Source organism: Trachypithecus francoisi, unplaced genomic scaffold (genome assembly GCF_009764315.1).
Source record: "Trachypithecus francoisi isolate TF-2019V2 unplaced genomic scaffold, Tfra_2.0 Lachesis_group3, whole genome shotgun sequence".
Classification (NCBI taxonomy): Eukaryota; Metazoa; Chordata; class Mammalia; order Primates; family Cercopithecidae; genus Trachypithecus; species Trachypithecus francoisi.
The window spans coordinates 49,689,253-49,708,232 of record NW_022681468.1 but is presented as its reverse complement, the minus strand read 5'-3'; the positions used below and the strand labels follow the sequence as shown (position 1 = coordinate 49,708,232).

Below are 18,980 nucleotides of genomic sequence, written 5' to 3'. Positions count from 1 at the left end.
AATAAATCAAGAATGTGATTTAAAGAACTAACCTGTTTAGATTTGTAGGTCAGGTTAGATTTGAAATGCCACTTAAAAGAGCAGCAGTTTTGACTTTAATGTTTATGAGACTGACGGGTTCTTTTTTTTGTCCCCTCCTTCTTCCCTATTTAGGTTTTATAGGATCACATTGACAAAAGTACCATGGAGTTTTATGAGTCAGCATATTTTATTGTTCTTATTCCTTCAATAGTTATTACAGTAATTTTCCTCTTCTTCTGGCTTTTCATGAAAGAAACGTTATATGATGAAGTTCTTGCAAAACAGAAAAGAGAACAAAAGCTTATTCCTACCAAAACAGATAAAAAGAAAGCAGAAAAGAAAAAGAATAAAAAGAAAGAAATCCAGAATGGAAACCTCCATGAATCTGATTCTGAGAGTGTACCTCGAGACTTTAAATTATCAGATGCTTTGGCAGTAGAAGATGATCAAGTTGTACCTGTTCCATTGAATGTGGTTGAAACTTCAAGTAATGTTAGGGAAAGAAAAAAGAAGGAAAAGAAACAAAAGCCTGTACTTGAAGAGCAGGTCATCAAAGAAAGTGATGCATCAAAGATTCCTGGCAAAAAAGTAGAACCTGTCCCAGTTACTAAACAGCCCACCCCTCCCTCTGAAGCAGCTGCCTCAAAGAAGAAACCAGGGCAGAAGAAGTCTAAAAATGGAAGCGGTATTGTAATCTATTTAATCTATTTAATTTTATTGTATGATTTGGAGCTTCGAATTGAGATATTCTGTTAGGTACATACACAGAATGTTTAATACTGAATTTGAAACCGAGATTATTCTTTTCATTATGTGTTTGCTTCATTAATTGCTGGTAGAAATTAGTATTGATCATAAAAATAGCACTTTAAACTTCAGAGCCCGATGCAGTGGCTCATGCCTGTAATCCTAGCACATTGGGAGGCTGAAGTGGGAGGACCCGTTGAGGCCAGGTGTTTTAGACCAGCCTGGGCAACAAAGTGAGACCTCATCTCTACAAGAAATTAAAAGAAAAAAAAAACAAACAAACCCATACATCTTATAGATATCCAACTTTGACTATTTTACTAAAACCACTTAGGACCTGTAAATATCAGCAGTTATGAACTTCACTTTCTAAATGATGTGGTAAGAATTAAAGGTGGAAAGCTAAAATCAGTTATCATTTCTCACCCTTGATTGCTTCATTTTGCTAACATTTATCATATATCTGTTTTATGCTAGGCATTATGCTAGGTAATAGGGCTACGGAGATGAATAGTGCATTTTCAAGGTAGTCGTGTGTTAGCTGTAGACACAAATAGGTCATTATAAAAGATTTAGTGTAGTGGTCTAGATATGTCTAAACCAGTGTGGGAATTCTAAGGTAGACCACTTAAAGCATGTAATGCCAGAAATTTTTAAAGTTTGGGTAAGTACTAGTTAGGTTTTTTGGGTGGGTGGGGAGAGGAGGGAGATTCCAGGGAAAGGGGATTGATAGGTACAATGGAAAAGCCTTGAGAAATGGCGTGGTGATGTGTGCAACTGTAAACAGTTTGTTTTATTTGAAAGGACTTGTATGCACCATTAAGTCGTTTGTGTGTCTTAACTTGTAGGAGGTTATATTGGATTTTTTTTTTTTTTTTTTTTTGAGACGGAGTCTCACGGTCTTGCTCAGGCTGGAATGCAGTGGTGTGATCTTGGCTCAGTGTGTCCTCTGCTGCCCAAGTTCAAGCGATCCTCCTGCCTCAGCCTCCCGGGTAGCTGGAATTACAGGCGTGTGCTACCACGCCCAGCTAATTTTTGCATTTTTAGTAGAGATGGGGTTTCACAAAATTGGCCAGACTGGTCTCGAACTCCTGACCTCAAATGATCCACCCGCCTTGGCCTCACAAAGTGCTGAAATTACAGGCGTGAGCCACCACGCTTGGCCTGGTTATATTGGATTTTAAATATTTGCATGTCAGCTAGGATCAAGACATAGTAAGGGTAAGCACTACATGTTTTAGTTGGGGAAAAGGACATGTAAGCCAGTAAAAAAAAAAGTGATTTATGTAGGAGATAGAGAAAGTATAGGGGAAATACAGAAGCTAAAGCAACTACTGCTTATTCTGGAGGAAAGGCTTTACAGAGGAGGCAGTGCCTGAGCATTGAATCGCTTCATCAAGCAGATAGTGGGGTCTCATTCCTCATTGACGGGGTATCATGTAAAGGCACAGAGCTGCAAGAGTACAATGTATTGTTGAACCACACAATGTGAGGTGTAGAGAGTGGTAGGGAACAGAGCTGAAAAGATGGCAGTGGCTAGATCATGGTGGGTTTTGGATACCGTGCCAGGGAGCTAGGACTTCTTAGGTTAGCCATTGTTGAAGATTTTCAAGCAGTTTAGTTACATGGTCATATTTCTGTTTTAGAAAGATTTTTTGACAGAGCTAGCAAGAACAGATTTCATGGGGCGGTATTTGATGCCGGCAGACTAGTTAAGAGGTTATTGTAGTTTTCTAAAATGAAGATGTAGGCCTGAACTATGGTAGTGACAGAAGAAACAAAGTTGAGAAGTATGCAAAGTAAGAATGACATGAATAACCTCACTATATAGAAGTGTGGCAGATAAAGGAGAAGACAGGATTAAAGCTGATCTCCCAAGTTCTGAGTTAGGTTGGGGTTGGCAGACTGCAACCTGTGAGCCATATGTAGCTCACTTCCTTTTTTTATGCCCATGAACCAAGAATAGTTTTTACATTTTAAATGGTTGGGAAATAGAATAATATTTTGAGAAATGTAAAAATGTAAAAAAAGTCTAATCTCAGTATTCATGAAGTGTTTTTACATGCAGCTACATTCATTAACTCATTCATAATATGTTTATGACTGGCTTTCATGCTGCAGCAGCAGACGTGAATAGTTGTACCAGAGTCCATATGGCCTATAAGGCCTAAAGTTTTTACAACCTGGCCCTTTGCAGAAAAAGTTTGCCAACTTGTGCTTGGCAGATGGTTGGTAGCACTAAAATGGGTAATACTGGTGAGAGACTAGATGTGAATGGAGAAGAGAACACTCCCAGTTTGTGTTTCCAGTACCTGTGGGGCCATCTACTAGAGCAATTCAGGATGCAGTAGGGTATGTAAGTATAGAAAAGTAGATTCAGAAGCCGTAAGCGTGAAGGTAGTAGAAGGCATGAGAGTAGATAGTTCATCCGAGGAAAGGATTTCAACTGAAGCCCCAACACTGAGAATTAGCAGTATTCAGTAGAAGCAGTTCCCAAAGGATACTGCAAAGGAATATTTCAAGTGTAAGAAGAGAATTATCATGGGAGCTGATAGGAGATAATTTATTTTATTTTTATTGTGGCAAATTACATATAGCATGAAATTTACCATTTTAACAACTTTTAAGTGTATATCGTGTGGTGGTAAGTACATTCATATTCTCATATAATCATCACTACTAGCCAAGTCCAGAACTTTTCATCTTCTCTAAATGAAACTCTGTACGCATTATACACTAATTCCCCATTCTACCTGCCTCCCCGTTTTCCCCCGTCCCTCCACCTTCCCCATATCTCAACAATTACCCTTCTGCTTTCTGTCTTTATGAATTTGACTACTCTGGGAATGTCATATAAGTGAAATTATACAATATTTGTCTTTTTGTCACTGCCATATTTTACTGAACAAAATGGAGAAGAGAGAATTTTAAGAAAGGGGTAGAGACCAGAAGTATAAAATGCCAGAGTAGTCAAATAAGGATTAATGGGTATTTGTAGAATATGGCAATTGGGACATTGGGGGATCTGAGTTAATCCTTTCATGGAATGAAAGAGATAAAAATCAGGTTGCAATTAGTTGAGGAATGATTGGTAGAAAAGGAACTAAGGGTATTTTGTCAATATGTAAGGAAATGTATGTGGGATGCTGGGAATTATGGTGATAGGGAAGAGTTTTCTCTTCCTTCCCTTCTTTTCCTTCCCTTTTCTTTTTCCTCTTCTCTTCTCTTTTCTTTTCTCTTCTCTTCTCTTCTCTTCCTCTGCCTCTCTCTCTCTGTCTCTCTCTCTTTCTTTCTTTCTTTTTCTTTCGACAGGGTCTTGCTCTGTTGCTTAGGCTTGAGTGAATAGTGCGATCTTGGCTTACTGCAGCTTCAACCTCTGGGGCTTAAGCTTTCCTCCCACCTCAGCCCCAGAGTAGCCAGAACTACAGGTGTGCGCACCACACCTGGCTAATTTTTTTATTTTTTTCATAGAGATGGGGTTTTATAGAGATTGGGTTTCACCACGTTGCCCAGACTCATCTGGAACTCCTGGGTTCAAATGATCCGCCTGCCTCAGCCTCCCAAAGTGCTAGGATTACAGGTGTGAGCAACTGCACCTTCCTGTTTCTTTTTTTAGATGATAGAGACTTGATCATGCCTATTGGCTCAGTAGGGTTGAAAATAGCTGAGGAATGGAAAAGGAGGAGTAAGTACATTGAAGAGCTGGTGTAGTGGAGTAAGAAAGCTAGAATAAGTTATTAGTAAGAGCGTTGTATGTCACACTTTAAATTTTTAGTGGTAAAGCATTCTGGGAATTACTCAATGATTGCATCTTTTCTGTTATGTTCATTGTTTGCTGCAATTATTTTTTTCATTTGTGTTTAATAAAGATGACCAGGATAAAAAGGTGGAAACTCTCATAGTACCATCAAAAAGGCAAGAAGCATTACCCGTCCACCAAGAGACTAAACAAGAAAGTGGATCAGGGAAGAAGAAAGCTTCATCAAAGAAACAAAAGACAGAAAATGGTGAGATGTTTAGATATGTATTTTTACAATGCTAATTCTAGAGAAGTACACCAGCACAAGGACCCTGGAAATCTCACACGCTCTTTAGCTCCCAGTTTAATGTGTGCTAATGACAACTGTAATACTAATGCAGGTCTAAAATTATCTTTAGCCTTATGACTTTGTAGTGCTTTGACAGATGGGCAGAGTGTACATTTGAGGTGAAAAAGTTTATATACCATTTACAAAGGGCAAAGCATTTATAAATATTCTTAACTCAGTTTTGAAAAAAATAAATAGCATACAGACCATAGAAGAAAAACATTCTTGAAATATTTGTACTTTTTAATATCATTTAAAGATTATGCTTAAGGACATTAGCTAGATCTGGCATTAGCATACATTTCTAATTAATTCCTAAACAGAACTCGCATGTGTATATAGCAGGCATCAAATGATAAGAGATGGAGCAATCTTATTTGTTCACAGTTTTCCAGTGAAAGCTTGGCTGTGAAATTTGTGAAGACTAAGCAACTTAAAATTATTACATATCAATTAGTTATGAGAGAAATATTACCTGAATATATTTGTTAAAATTAAATGTTAAACAATTTTAATTTTAAATAAAAGAAGAGACATATATAAGTACAAAAGTTCTTTTTAAAAGGTAGGAATGAAAAGAAAAGAGATTTTCATCTGGGTATGGAAGTTTGTATCTCTAACCAGCAGACATTAGACTTGATGCTCAAACTCTTCAAATTCTTCCCATTAAAATTAGGAACAAAATAAAGAGGCTTCCTTCTTCCACTTTTAATGTTATTTTGGAAGTTTTAGCAAGTGTACGTGTGCCATGGAAATTAGAGGCATAACTATTGAGAAACCAGAAGCTATCTGCAAGGAACACTGTGATTTTTGTACTTAGCAAGTACAAAGAACTTGATTAAAAATTATCAACTGCAATAAGTTGGTACAGTACCAACATAAGTAAAAACTAATAGTTTTCCTTGAGCACTAATTAAGTGGAAATAATTCTTATATTAAAACAAAAATTAAATGAGACCTAAGGATGCGTAAAAAGTTTTTAGATACCGTTAGAGGAGATATGCTATACACTTTTAGATAACTGAAATGATTTACTATAAAATAAGGCTGTTGAGCTGGTACTGCTTCATTAGAATGAGTGTTTTGACTTGTTAAATGGTGAAATAGGAATTTAAAACCAATTTGAGCTACTATTAGAGGTTTCAAAATAACTGCATTTATCATTAAAGTATGCTTGCATGTCATTTACTCTGTTTTGTAAAAATTCTAATTACGATTTTGTTGAACTTAAATTGCAGTCTTTGTAGATGAACCCCTTATTCATGCAACTGCATATATTCCTTTGATGGATAATGCTGACTCAGGTCCTGTAGTGGATAAGAGAGAGGTTATTGATTTGCTTAAACCTGACCAAGTAGAAGGGATCCAGAAATCTGGGACTAAAAAACTGAAGACTGAAACTGACAAAGGTAATAATATATGGGATTTACAGTCTTCGTTGTCCTATAAAAACACATTTCTGAGTTCTGATGGAGTCATATATTTCATTTTCTCATAGGAACAATGCATTGCAAAAGAATCAGATCCTTGTAGTAGAAGATTTATTGGTAGTCTTTTAGTCCAGCCTCCTCAGTTTTGTAGATCTGGAACTTGAATTTGACTTGTTAAAGGTCCTAAAGCTATTTTGCTATCTGATGATTGTTTTCCAGCTACTACTGTCTCCTGTGAGGTTTCTTGGCTAATTCATAACTGGTTTTTTTTTTAATAGACTTTTTTTTAAGAGTAGTTTTATGTTCATAGCAAAATTCATTGCAAAGTTCAGAGTTCCCACATACCCCTGTTTCTACATATGTACACAACTACCTTTTAAAACTTATAATTTAGCTGAAGTATTAAAAACCCTAGGCTCCTTTGAGTCTGATGGGTGGCAGTTGTTTTTAAGAAGAGGTTGTTAATGCCTAATACGAGAACCTTGGGAAAATAAGGGTGGATGGGTCAGGAGGTGCTTGATGCATGGATTTTTAAAATGTCAGGATGGTTTGCATATATTTGATCTTCATAGAATCAGGATTCCTTTTTATAATTATCTTAGAACTTTTTTATCATGTGTGGAATTTGGCTTATATATCTCTCAGGATTATTTTGTTTTTCACAGTTCGTTGTCAGTGTGCAAGGATTATTAAAGTTCATTGAGATTATTATGAATATAATAGTGCAGATATTAGCACATACTAGACACCTAAGTGATTTTTTTTAAAGTGAGGGTATATTGGCATTTTAGTATTTTGCAGTTTGAGCAAACTTTTAGCTAATGTAATTATTCCGTATTATAGATGATAAACCCTTTTTTTTCCCTATTGACTGGAGTATTTGTTTTATTTGACCTGAAGTATGTATCTGTTTTCTTTTGGTTGTTGACTTTCTGGGCCATGAATTCTTCATGCTTGACTTTGCTGAAGTTATTACTTGTGTTTTTTTAATGCCAACTCTTTTTTTTTTTTTTTTTCAAATTAAGAAAATGCTGAAGTGAAGTTTAAAGATTTTCTTCTGTCCTTGAAGACTATGATGTTTTCTGAAGATGAGGCTCTTTGTGTTGTAGACCTGCTAAAGGAGAAGTCTGGTGTGATACAAGATGCTTTAAAGAAGGTAAGCATGTTTTTTGATTATGGGCATATTAGTGACCAGTCATTAGAAGTTCACCAAACAAGACTTTAGCCAGAGCAGTTAATATCTACTCCCATCCGTAACATCTCAGAACATACGGTCTGGAATGCCTTCAGAAATTACTTCATATATTGTATTAGTCCATTTTCATGCTGCTGATAAAGAGATACCTGAGACTGGGTAATTTATAAAGAAAAAGTTTAAATGACTCACAGTTCTGCGTGGCTGGGGAGGCCTCACAATCATAGTGGAAGGTGAAAGGCATGTCTTACGTGGTGGCAGGGAAGAGAGAATGAGAACCAAGCGAAAGGGGTTTCCTCTTATAAAACCATCAGACCTTATAAGGCTTATTTACTACCACGAGAACAATATGGGGGAAATCGCCCCCATGATTCAGTTATCTCCCACCAGGTCCCTCCCACAACACATGTGAATTATGGGAGCTCCCATTCAGGATGAGATTTGGATGGGGTCACAGCCAAACCATAACATTCCGCTCTGGACCCTCCCAAATCTCATGTCACATTTCAAAACCAATCATGCTCTCCTACTGGTCCCCCAAAGTGTTAATTTCAGCATTAATTCAGAAGTCCACAGTTCAAAGTCTTATCCGAGACAAGGCAAGTCCCTTCTGCCTACGAGCCTGTAATATCAGAAGCAACTTAGTTACCTCCTAGATACAATGGGGTACAGGCATTGGGAAAATACAGTCACTCCAAATGGGAGAAATTGGCCAAAATAAAAGGGCAACAGGCCCCATGCGAATCTGAAATCCAGTGGGGCAGTCAAATCTTGAAGCTCGAAAATGAGCTCCTTTGACTCCATGTCTCACATCCAGGTCACACTGATTCAAAAGGTGGATTCCCATGGTCTTGGGCAACTCCGCCCCTGTTGCTTTGCAGGGTACAGCCTCCCTTCAGACTGCTTTCACGGGCTGGCGTTGAGAGTCTGTGGCTTTTCTAGGCTCACGGTACAAGCTGTCAGTGGATCTACCATTCTGGAATCTGGAGGAGGGTGGCCCTCTTCTCACATCTCCACTAGGCAGTGCTTCAGTGGGGACTTGAGGTTTCAACCTCACATTTCCCTTCCTCACTACTATAGCAGAGGTTCTCCATGAGGGCCCTGCCCCTGCAGCAAACTTCTGCCTGGACATCCAGGTGTTTCCATACATCCTCTGAAGTCTAGGCAGAGATTTCCCAAAACTCAATTCTTGACTTCTGTGCACCCGCAGGCTCAACACTATGTGGAAGCTGCTAAAGCTTGGGGCTTGCACCCTCTGAAGCCACGGCCCATGCTGTACTTTGGTCTCTTTTATCCATGCCTAGAGTGGCTGGGATGCAGGACACTAAGTCCCTAGGTTACATACAGCAGGGGGCCCCGGGGCCCTGCCCAGGAAACCATTTTTAATTCCTAGGTCTCCAGCCCATGATACGAGGGCCCTGCTGCAAAGGTCTTTGACATGCCCTGGAGACATTTTCTCCATTGTTTCGGTGATTTACATTCAGTTCCTCATTACTTATACAAATTTCTGCCGCTGGCTTGAATTTCTCCTCCTTCTATTGCATCATCAGGCTGCAAATTTTCCAGACTTTTATTCTCTGTTTCCCTCTTAAAACTGAATGCTGTTAATAGCGCCCAAGTCACCTCTTGAATGCTTTGCTTATTAGAAACTTCTTCCGCCAGAGACCCGAAATCATCTCCCTCAGATCTCTAGGACAGGTGCATAATGCCACCAGTCTTTTTGCTAAAACATATCAAGAGTCACGTTTACTCCAGTTCCCAACATGTTCCTTATCTCTATCTGAAATGACCTCATCCTGGATTTCATCGCCTGTGTCATTATCAGCAAAGCTATTCAGCAAGTCTCTAGGAAGTTCAAAACTCCCACATCTTCCTGTCTTCTTCTGAGCCCTCCAAACTGTTCTAACTTCTGCCTGTTACCCAGTTCCAAAGTCGCGTCCATGTTTTTGGGTATCTTTATAGCAGTTCCTCACTCCTGGTACCAATTTACAGTATTAGTCTATTTTCACGTTGCTGATAAAGATATACCTGAGACTGATAATTTATAAAGAAAAAGAGGTTTAATGGACTCACAGTTTCATGTGGCTGGCCTCACAATCATGGCAGAAGGTGAAAGGCATGTCTTACATGGCAGCAGGGATGAGGGAATGAGAACCAAATGAAAGGGATTTCCCCTTTTAAAACCCTCAGATCTTGTGAGACTTATTCACTACCAGGAGAACAGTATGGGGGAAACTGCCCTCATGATTCAATTATCTCCCATCAAGTCTCTCCCACAACATGTGGGAATTATGGGAGCTACAATTCAAGATGAGATTTGGGTGGTACACAGCCAAACTATATCATATATTCACACTAATCAATTCACTTATTTAAAATGTCGTCTGTTGTCATCTGATCCTTTGACAAAGCTAATTGCTTAAAATAAGATGATTTATATTACTTTTTTTTTTTTTTTGAGACAGAGTCTTCTCTGTCTCCCAGGCTGGAGTGCAGTGGTGTGATCTCGGCTCACTGCAGCCTCCGCCTGCAGAGTTCAAGCAGTTCTCATGCCTCAGCCTCCAGAGTAACTGGGATTACAGGCATACACCACCATACCCAGCTAATTTTTGTATTTTTAGTAGAGACGGGGTTTCACCGTGTTAGCCAGGATGGTCGTGATCTCCTGACCTCATGATCCACCCGCCTCGGCCTCCCAAAGTGCTGGGATTATAAGCATGAGCCACCGCGCCTGGCCAGATTTATATTACTTTTAAAGTCATTTGGCCCTTGGCTAAACTGGACCGTGCTTTGCTCTAACCAGAAGTGCTAAAGTCAAAGTCAGGTGATTTCTGGATAGCATATATGAACTGTTTTTGTGACGGAAGATCACACCGTTCAAAGAACCTCAGGGCTATTGTTGTGGGGGTGTGTGTATGTTGTGTTTACTTTTCTAAAAGAAATGATTTGAAAGGCATAATCACTGCTATGGCTGATTTTTAAAAAAATTGTAAAATAGAAACCCCATGCAGTTAACATCTATATTATGGGTCATATTCGCTATAATATCATATGTACTATGTCGTACTGGGAAAGGTGAAGTTTTCAAGGGTTACCTATATAAAATAAAGGGGTATGGTGTCTGCTATTCAATATTAGCATTTAACTGTCATTTAAGTGCTATGGTGCATTTAACTGTCTTTATTCTAAAAACACACACATACACACCTCTTTTCCCATAACCTCTCACCTACTTTCAAACCTTCAGTGGTTTAATTTTTTCTTAGACTAGTCTAGACTAGTCTTCTCACCTGATTACCTGCAGTAGTCTCCAAATTGATGTTTCTGCTTTTCCTGTTAGTCCTCTAATTTTGTTTTTTTCCCCACATAACTGTCAAGTGACCTGTAAGAGATAAATTAGGTTATATTACTGCTTTAAAAACCTTTGGTGTTTTTCTGTTTTGCAGTTAAAACATAAATCCAGATTCCTTAACAGGTCTATGTCCTGCCTGTCTCTGCAGCCTCATCTAATGACATTTTTTCTTATTTCCTCACTAAATTTCACCCATACGGAGTCTTCTCTGATTCTTCTCTCATATCAGACTTTTTTCTTCTGTCTGTCCTGTCTTGCCTTTCCTCCCAAACCCTCCCCTCCAATTTCTTTCTATGCCCAATTCCTCCTTCAAGTCTCCACTTAAATGTCATTTTCTCATATAAGGCTAACCTGAATTCACAGTCTAAATTGTTTGTCCTGCTATTCTTTCTTAAAACCATCTGGATGTTTTTGCCATAGTATTTATCGTAGCATTATAAGTCTGTCATACTTCTATTGACAGTGCATTTTACAAATCTGTGGCAATTTTACAATGTAGTATGCTTATTAGACAGTCTCCATGTGATGCCAGCAATGGCCCAGAGTAAAAAGGTAATCAGTAAATACGATAAATGTGACTTTAAATACAAAGACAGATGTTTTGTTGCAAGGAACTTTCTTGATTATTTTTATTTTTATTTTTATTTTTTTGAGATGAGGTCTGGCCCTGTCACCCAGGCTGGAGTGCAGTGGTGTGATCTCTGCTCACTGCAACCTTCACCTCTTGGGCTCAAGCGATCCTCCCGTCTCACTCTCCTGAGTAGCTGGGACCACAAGCAATGCCTGGCTAGTTTTTGTGTTTTTTGTAGAGATGGAGTTTCACCGTATTGCCCATGCTGGTTTGAAGCTCCTGAGCTCAATCAGTCCTCCTGCATTGTCCTCCCAAAGTGTTAGGATTAGAGGTGTGAACCATGGTACTTATTAGCCTTGATATTGATTAAAGAATTTGTCCTTTGGTTTATTTTATTGTAATTGGGTGACTACATGTCTTTAAAAAGTTGTTAGTTATATGTGGGGATTGGGAAAAGCTCCTAGCAGGGAAGAACCTTGCTGAAGCTACTGTGTTACTATATTGCTGTTTAGAGTTAATGCTTTTTAAGATTAAAAGTAATTGCTTTAAGTATCTCTCTTCTAATTAAAGATGTTCCTGGTAGCTTATGGGGGCAAGAGTAATCATTTTATTATCTGAGACAGCTTTGAACTCTAGAGTCTGGATGGTAAATCAGACTACCCTTTATCTATTTTAGGCAGGCCTTGGAAGAAGTTGGAAACTGTTAAAGATAGCATGGAGCAAGTGTTTTGAAACTGTTGATATTTTTCCCCTTTTCCTTGGAGCCATTTGGTTGTAGATTAAAATCTTTTTGTTCTTGGTTTCTCATGGGGCGGTTCTGTTCTCTACTGAAGGAACTCTGCCTTTGTAGGTCTCCTGTATCTGAGTAAGACTAGGTAAGTTTAATTTCTCCCTTTTCCTGCCTTAGAACTGAGTTGGTCAGACCTTTCCACAGATTGTTCAAAGTCCCAGAGGTAATTGAATCCTTGTGCTGAATAAAGACCACTTTAGAGCAAGGGGAAGATAAATACAGGGCACTGGCATAGGATAGAAGAGTTACGGGATTTGCTGAGCAGTTGTATGTAGTGGCTAAAGAAGAGTCCATGGTTACTGCTTGTTTTCTCTCTTGAGTAACTGGATAGATTGTGGTGAGTGTGGTTTTTGTGAACACTTTGTAGAGAGTAGAGCATTGAGAAATTTCAGAAAGCTGTTTTAGGCGTCCCTTGTGCCATTTAAGTGGATATAGTCATTTTACAATTAAAAACATATTTCTCTGGAGTAGAAGAAAGGCTACAATGGGAGTGATAGAGGAAGATAATCCGCTATCATCAGTACATATGGTAGATATATATTAGATCAGGGAGGATGTGAGAGGTGATAGAAGGCTCAAGAATGAACCCCAGGAAACACCAACATTTAAAGGGCAAGGAAAATCACCACAAAAGATACTGAAGAGGCGCGAAGTGGGAGGAACACCAGGAGATAGTGGAATCACAGAAACTTTGAGTTTGAATGATCAACAGTAACATGCTTTAGAGATGAGTTTGATATCCTTAGTAAAAGCAGTTTCATTGCAGTACAAGATTATAAATAAGTACCAAATGAATGGGAAAAGTGACAGCAAGTGTCCGCTATGAGTAAGCTTAGGTGGGTAGGGGAAAACAGAGCAAAAGCTGGAAGGGTTAGAGCAGAGATGTTATGTTGTGTGAGTGCACACGTGCCCTTGTATTCGAGTTATGAGGCACTTGAGAGTGTAGTTAAGATCCTGAGCTCTGGAGTCAGACTTCCTGAATTCAAATCTGGACTCTGCCAATTGCAGCTTTGTGGCCTTAGGTAAGTTTCTTAGCTTTAGTGCCTCAGTTTTCCCATGTCTAAAATGGGAATGATCAAGTTTTGAGAATTAAATGATAGTGCATGTTAGGTGCTTAGAGTCCCTAGCATATAATAAATGCTGAAAAATATAAACTATTAATGTAATTATTAGTAAAATGTTTAATTATTAATTTTTTATCATTGACATTTAAATATACTTGCTTCAGTTGTATTTTAAACTTTAAATTATTAACAATTTGGGCCCCATGCTGCGTAGCAGGAGGAACTACTGTTATACCACTTACATTTTTTTCCCCTTGCTTCTTTCTTCCACCCCTCAACTTTTATTAATAATAGTTTTTCTGTTTGTCAGATACTTGTAATATTTAACATCTCTTCTGTGATTATAATTTTCATGTTTTAGTTTTAATTTTATAGTTTAATGGTAGGTCCAGATCTCAATATTAGTATTTTTGTCATAGCTTCTTTATTCATCTCTTGGTTAGCTGAAGTTATTTTTCCTGGGATTTCTTCAAGAAATTTTCCAAATTTTGGCAAGTTAACATGCTTTTGTTGTATTTATACTTAAATAATAGTTTGGTGGGGTATAACATTCCAGAGTTTAGTTTTCTTTCCTTGAAACATTTTATGCATTTGTTGTTTCACTGTTCTCTTTATTCATATTGCTGGGTAGAGGTCTGAAGCCAGCCTGCATTTTGCACCCTTTTCATATGTTTTTGTTAAACTGCACTCTCACAATAAAACATTCTTTGAATAATCAATCACATTTTTATTATTTACTGGAATTTTTTCAGTGTCTGACCTACTCTACACACATCAAGGGATTCAGTTTCTTTGGCATTCAGTAATTGTACTATAATATGGCTTGACGTTGACTGCTCTGTTAAACTTACCTTGAATACAGTATGTCTTTTCAATCATTAGATTCAAGTCAACTTTTATTACTGGGAAGTTATATATAATGTTCTTGAAATAAGTAAAATAATGGAGATCAGTTAAATACATGTGGGCTCTCCTCTGGCTACCTTCATTATCTTTCATATCTTTCATATCTTTAACAGCACAAAAAACCTAACACATTACCATGTATTCTATGGCCCTTACTGTGTTTACAGCGGCATGTGCTTTTCTGTTTGCTGCTTCTAACTATAGTATATTTCTGGGATGGTGTTGCTTTTACTTCCACTTTAGTTTTGCCAGCTCACGTTTCATCTCATTTTGTGTTATCTTTTCTCTGAGCTCTTTTATTTTCCAGGGATGATTCCTGTATTAGATTTTTAATCACAGTTTTTTTTTCTGCTGTTTGATAACCTTTTTCTGGTGATTTTTCTTCACTTGTTATTTGTGTTTTTCTTATTTTCATTTTTTTTGATATCTAGTATAGATCCTGCTTTATTCTGTTTTATTTTGTTTACTACTGTTCTTCCAATGAGGGGTGTTTTTCTTGGATCATCTTTGTGCTAAGGCTTGGTATTACTGAAGGGTCAAGGCTGACTGATGTTCTCCTTGGGGACTGTGTATGTAAAATGAGTTTTTTTTAGCCTTTGCTGCTTTTCAGATAAGAGACTTAAGGCCTCCCTATAGAGAATCTTTTGACTGCCTCACTGGCTAGTTGCTCCCTTTGAGTGATTTTTTTCCTTCTTGAGATGTGTGATTTTATCTGTGACTTTTTTCCTTCCTGAGACCTTCTTCCAAGAAAGTTCCAGTCTTTGCACTTCTTTGTTGTTTCCCATGTCAAATTGGGGATTGCTGGTTTTACCTTTCAGGATGTGCCTGTTAATTTCAGAGAACTACACATTTATGGCACCTCTATAGCCATGGGTGTATTCTGACAGGGTCGTGGAGCATCTGATTTTGATCTTTACTGTATTTGGTGAGCTTTCCTCAGATGCTTTGAGATTATAGGTTACTGTTTCATTCATAGCAGCTTACATTTTGGTTTCACATTCTCTCTTTTGATCTAGTAGGAGATGGAGGAAATTACTGTCTTGACTCTGAGTTTAAAACTAGAATTCCCATAATTCTTTGTAAAAATCTGTTTTTTGATTGATATGTATCTAGTTGGAAATTTCAGAATATACAACTTTAAAGAGATTTTTCTGAATATTTCACTGATCAGTATTTGGCAGTTATTTTACTTTTTATGTAATACAGAACTCTGCATTGACCCAGGAACACTTAATGTTAGATACTTTATTTTCATAATTTTTTAAATCTTAGCACGTTTTATTTTTCTTATACTTTAAGTTCTGGGATACATGTGCAGAACGTGCAGGTTTGTTACATAGGTATACACATGCCATGGCGGTTTGCTGCACCCCTCAGCCCGTCATCTGCATTAGGTGTTTCTCCTAATGCTATCCCTCCCCTATCCTCCCACCCCCTGACAGGCATGATCCCCTTCCTGTGTCCATGTTCCCCTTCCTGTGTCCATGTGTTCCCATTGTTCAACTCCCACTTATGAGTGAGAACATGCAGTGTTTGGTTTTCTGTTCTGGTGTTTGTTTGCTGAGAATGATGGTTTCTAGCTTCATACATGTCACTGCAAAGGACATGAACTTACCCTTTTTTATGGCTGCATAGTATTCCATGGTGTATAGGTGCCACATTTGATTTTCATACTTTTTTTTTTCTTTTTGAGACGGAGTCTCGCTCTGTCGCCCAGGCTGGAGTGCAGTGGTGCGATCGCGGCTTACTGCAAGCTCTGCCTCCTGAGTTCACGCCATTCTCCTGCCTGCCTCAGCTTCCTGAGTAGCTGGGGCTACAGGCGCCCGCCACCATGCCCGGCTCATTTTTTTTTTTTTGTATTTTTAGTTTCACCGTGTTAGCCAGGATGGTCTCGATCTCCTGACCTTGTAATCCGTATGCCTCGGCCTCCCAAGGTGCTGGGATTATAGGCGTGAGCCACGGCGCCCAGCATCAGTTTCATACTTTTTATTAGCCCATGGTAACTGTTACTAATTCTGCCTTGCTTTCTCGATTGCAGTCAAGTAAGGGAGAATTGACTACGCTCGTACATCAGCTTCAAGAAAAGGACAAGTTACTCGCTGCTGTGAAGGAAGATGCTGCTGCTACAAAGGATCGGTGTAAGCAGTTAACCCAGGTGAAGACATTCTTATGTACGAGGGATATACTTCCCAAATCAGAAGCAATGAAATATTTTAGAAATTATCCATTGTCAGTAGTTTATTTATAATTTATATCCAACAAAAATAACTTTCTTTCAGAGTTTTGGGAGGGTAAATAGAGCCGTCTCTCTCTTTCGTGATATAGTTGAATTATTTAAAATAAGAGTACTTACAGATATCCTAACTTCAAAATAACAAAAGCATTCTGTACAGAAGCACGGGAATTTGTTTTAATTGGATCTGACCTAGATCCGTTCTTTATAGAGACACAAAATTTGGTGTGATCTTGTTTAAGTCTGATTAATGGAATAAATGTGAAACTCTTAACATAGGTAATTTATTTATGGAGCTTCTTGTGATAAGTATAATTTTTTGTCTAGTTCTTCAAATCTCAGAAATACTACTCTCAGAGGTTAATAGTAAAAAATACTGGAAAAGCCAATCTTTAAAACATCATGAAACTGAGAGAACAGAATTGAAACTATAGAAAATATGGTTTCATTATTCCTGAAGTGCTTGTTTCTCTTTCTAGGGATTAAATGCAGTAGAGTACATGATGTTTGTTTATGAGTCGTTCACCTAGCCACTTGATGACATTGTAAGAATGAATGACCTTGTTTGAATATAAATCCTTTATGTGAATTTGAAGTAAATAAAAAAAGCAATGGAAAAAGTTGGCAAGATGAAAGTTGTTAATAAAATTAGAAACTTACAGTTTTATGTGACTATATGACTGTATTTAAAAAAATTAGGATAACTAATTTGATAATTCATTGAGCTGTGTACTTACAATGTATATACTTCTAAGTATGTCATACAGGAGTATAACAATTTGTAAAGATGAATGAACAAACTCAGGGAAACATAAATTATGTAATATCTCAAATTTTGTCAAAAAGTTGCTTTAGAACAGAGACATGATTAGTCCTAATCATACCTGCAGCTGATTTTAAAACTGCTTGGCTTTCATGTACTTTGATAATTAATATTTGTTCTAGGAGTTCGTAGTACCAGCAAAACAAAATGAAATCCCTCATTTAAGATTTGACTTAGGGGCCAGTTGCGGTGGCTCACGCCTGTAATCCCAGCACTTTGGGAGGCTGAGGCGGGTGAATCACGAGGTCAGGAGATCGAGACCATCCTGGCTAACACGGTGAAACCCCGTCTCTACTAAAAATACAAAAAAAATTAGCCGGGCATGGCGGCGAGCGCCTGTAGTCTCAGCTACTCGGGAGGCTGAGGCAGGAGAATGGTGTGAACCCAGGAGGGGGAGCTTGTAGTGAGCCGAGATTGCACCACTGCATTCCAGCCTGGGCGATGGAGCGAGACTCTGTCTCAGGAAAAAAAAAAAAAAAAAAAAAAAAGATTTGACTTAGGAAGATGATAAAACTGCTTTCTGATTTTTACTTTCCCTTGTTTCAAACTTTGACTCTACTATAGACATCTTATCCCTATTTCTTCCTTTAGGAAAGAGACTTTTATTTCCTTCTAGGCCTTTTTTCCCCTGAAAGAGAATGTACCAGGGAATGATAGAGAAGGAACTATTGTGCTTTAAAATGTTCTTTCGTGTAATCGAGTTAGAATGTAGGATTTATTTTAGGTTCATAGTCTTTAACTTATAATAATAACTAGAAAATGCATTTGAATTAGTAGTAAAACAGTGGCAAAGTGATTATGAAGGGAATTGGTGTGAAGAGCAGATGAGATGCAGAAGACTGTTTTTGAAATCTTTTGACCTAGGTTTTTTTAAGCAAGTACTTAATGTTTTATCATTCGTGAATATTTTACTGTTGTTAAGTAACATCATTGTTTATCATTGTTGCAGGCTTATGATACTTATTAAATAACAAGTTTTTAAATTTCTGGGATATTCTTTTAGGAAATGATGTCAGAGAAGGAAAGAAGCAATGTGGTTATAGCAAGGATGAAAGATCGGATTGGAACATTAGAAAAGGAACATAATGTATTTCAAAACAAAATACATGTCAGTTATCAAGAGACTCAACAGATGCAGATGAAGGTATATTTTCATTCTTTGAAAACAAGATGAAATGTTTGCATTCACTTAATTAGCAAACTTTTAAGTGACTAGTATGTGCAAGGCCCTTTGCTGGGCCATCAACATACAGTGGCTAGTGAAATTCACTCTCTGTCCTAAGTAAAACAACTTTTCTAGGTGGGGATGAGGTAGGGAGGCGGGATGCAGATCAATATGATGATGGAGATAAGTATTGGCTACTTTAGAGCAATGGTGATGGGAGATAGGGAAGAGAAGGATTTGATAGGGAAGACTTTTTAGAAGTGATACCAAGACTGTGTTCAATCTTTTAAAACAATTGGGCATTATCAAGTAAGAGAGTAAAGAAATGGGCACTGAGGATAAGAGTTACTTGGTGTGATTTCTTAGTCCATCTCTGGAGATGATAGTTCAGTGGGTATATTTTGGGACCCAGGATTGAGCTTTTTAATGAGTGCACTCCAGGTGCTACCAGTACAGATTGTCTAGAGTAACTGCTCTGTGAGAAATACAGTAAGAGTTGTGGTATTTGGGAATCAGAGCTGGAATGAAGAAGGGATATTGAGAAGTAGATAGAGGCCCCATCTTAAAAGGGCCTTGTATACCTGAAGACTGGGGA

At 38.0% G+C, this 18,980-nt stretch overlaps 1 protein-coding gene across 11 annotated transcripts in view; it reads left to right on the top strand.

The window, feature by feature from the left end:
- The window catches only part of KTN1 (kinectin 1), a 110,253-nt gene that overhangs the window by 30,771 nt on the left and 60,502 nt on the right, over positions 1-18,980 (top strand). For 10 of the 11 annotated variants that reach the window (XM_033187945.1, XM_033187943.1, XM_033187951.1 and 7 more), the window contains 6 exons: positions 154-706; positions 4,638-4,775; positions 6,095-6,265; positions 7,312-7,442; positions 16,203-16,319; positions 18,224-18,364. In XM_033187945.1, the coding sequence (XP_033043836.1) occupies positions 184-706; positions 4,638-4,775; positions 6,095-6,265; positions 7,312-7,442; positions 16,203-16,319; positions 18,224-18,364 (1,221 nt within the window). In that variant the 5' untranslated portion in view covers positions 154-183. The remainder of the gene's footprint in view (positions 1-153; positions 707-4,637; positions 4,776-6,094; positions 6,266-7,311; positions 7,443-16,202; positions 16,320-18,223; positions 18,365-18,980) is intronic. The other variant, XM_033187948.1, reaches the window with a different exon arrangement.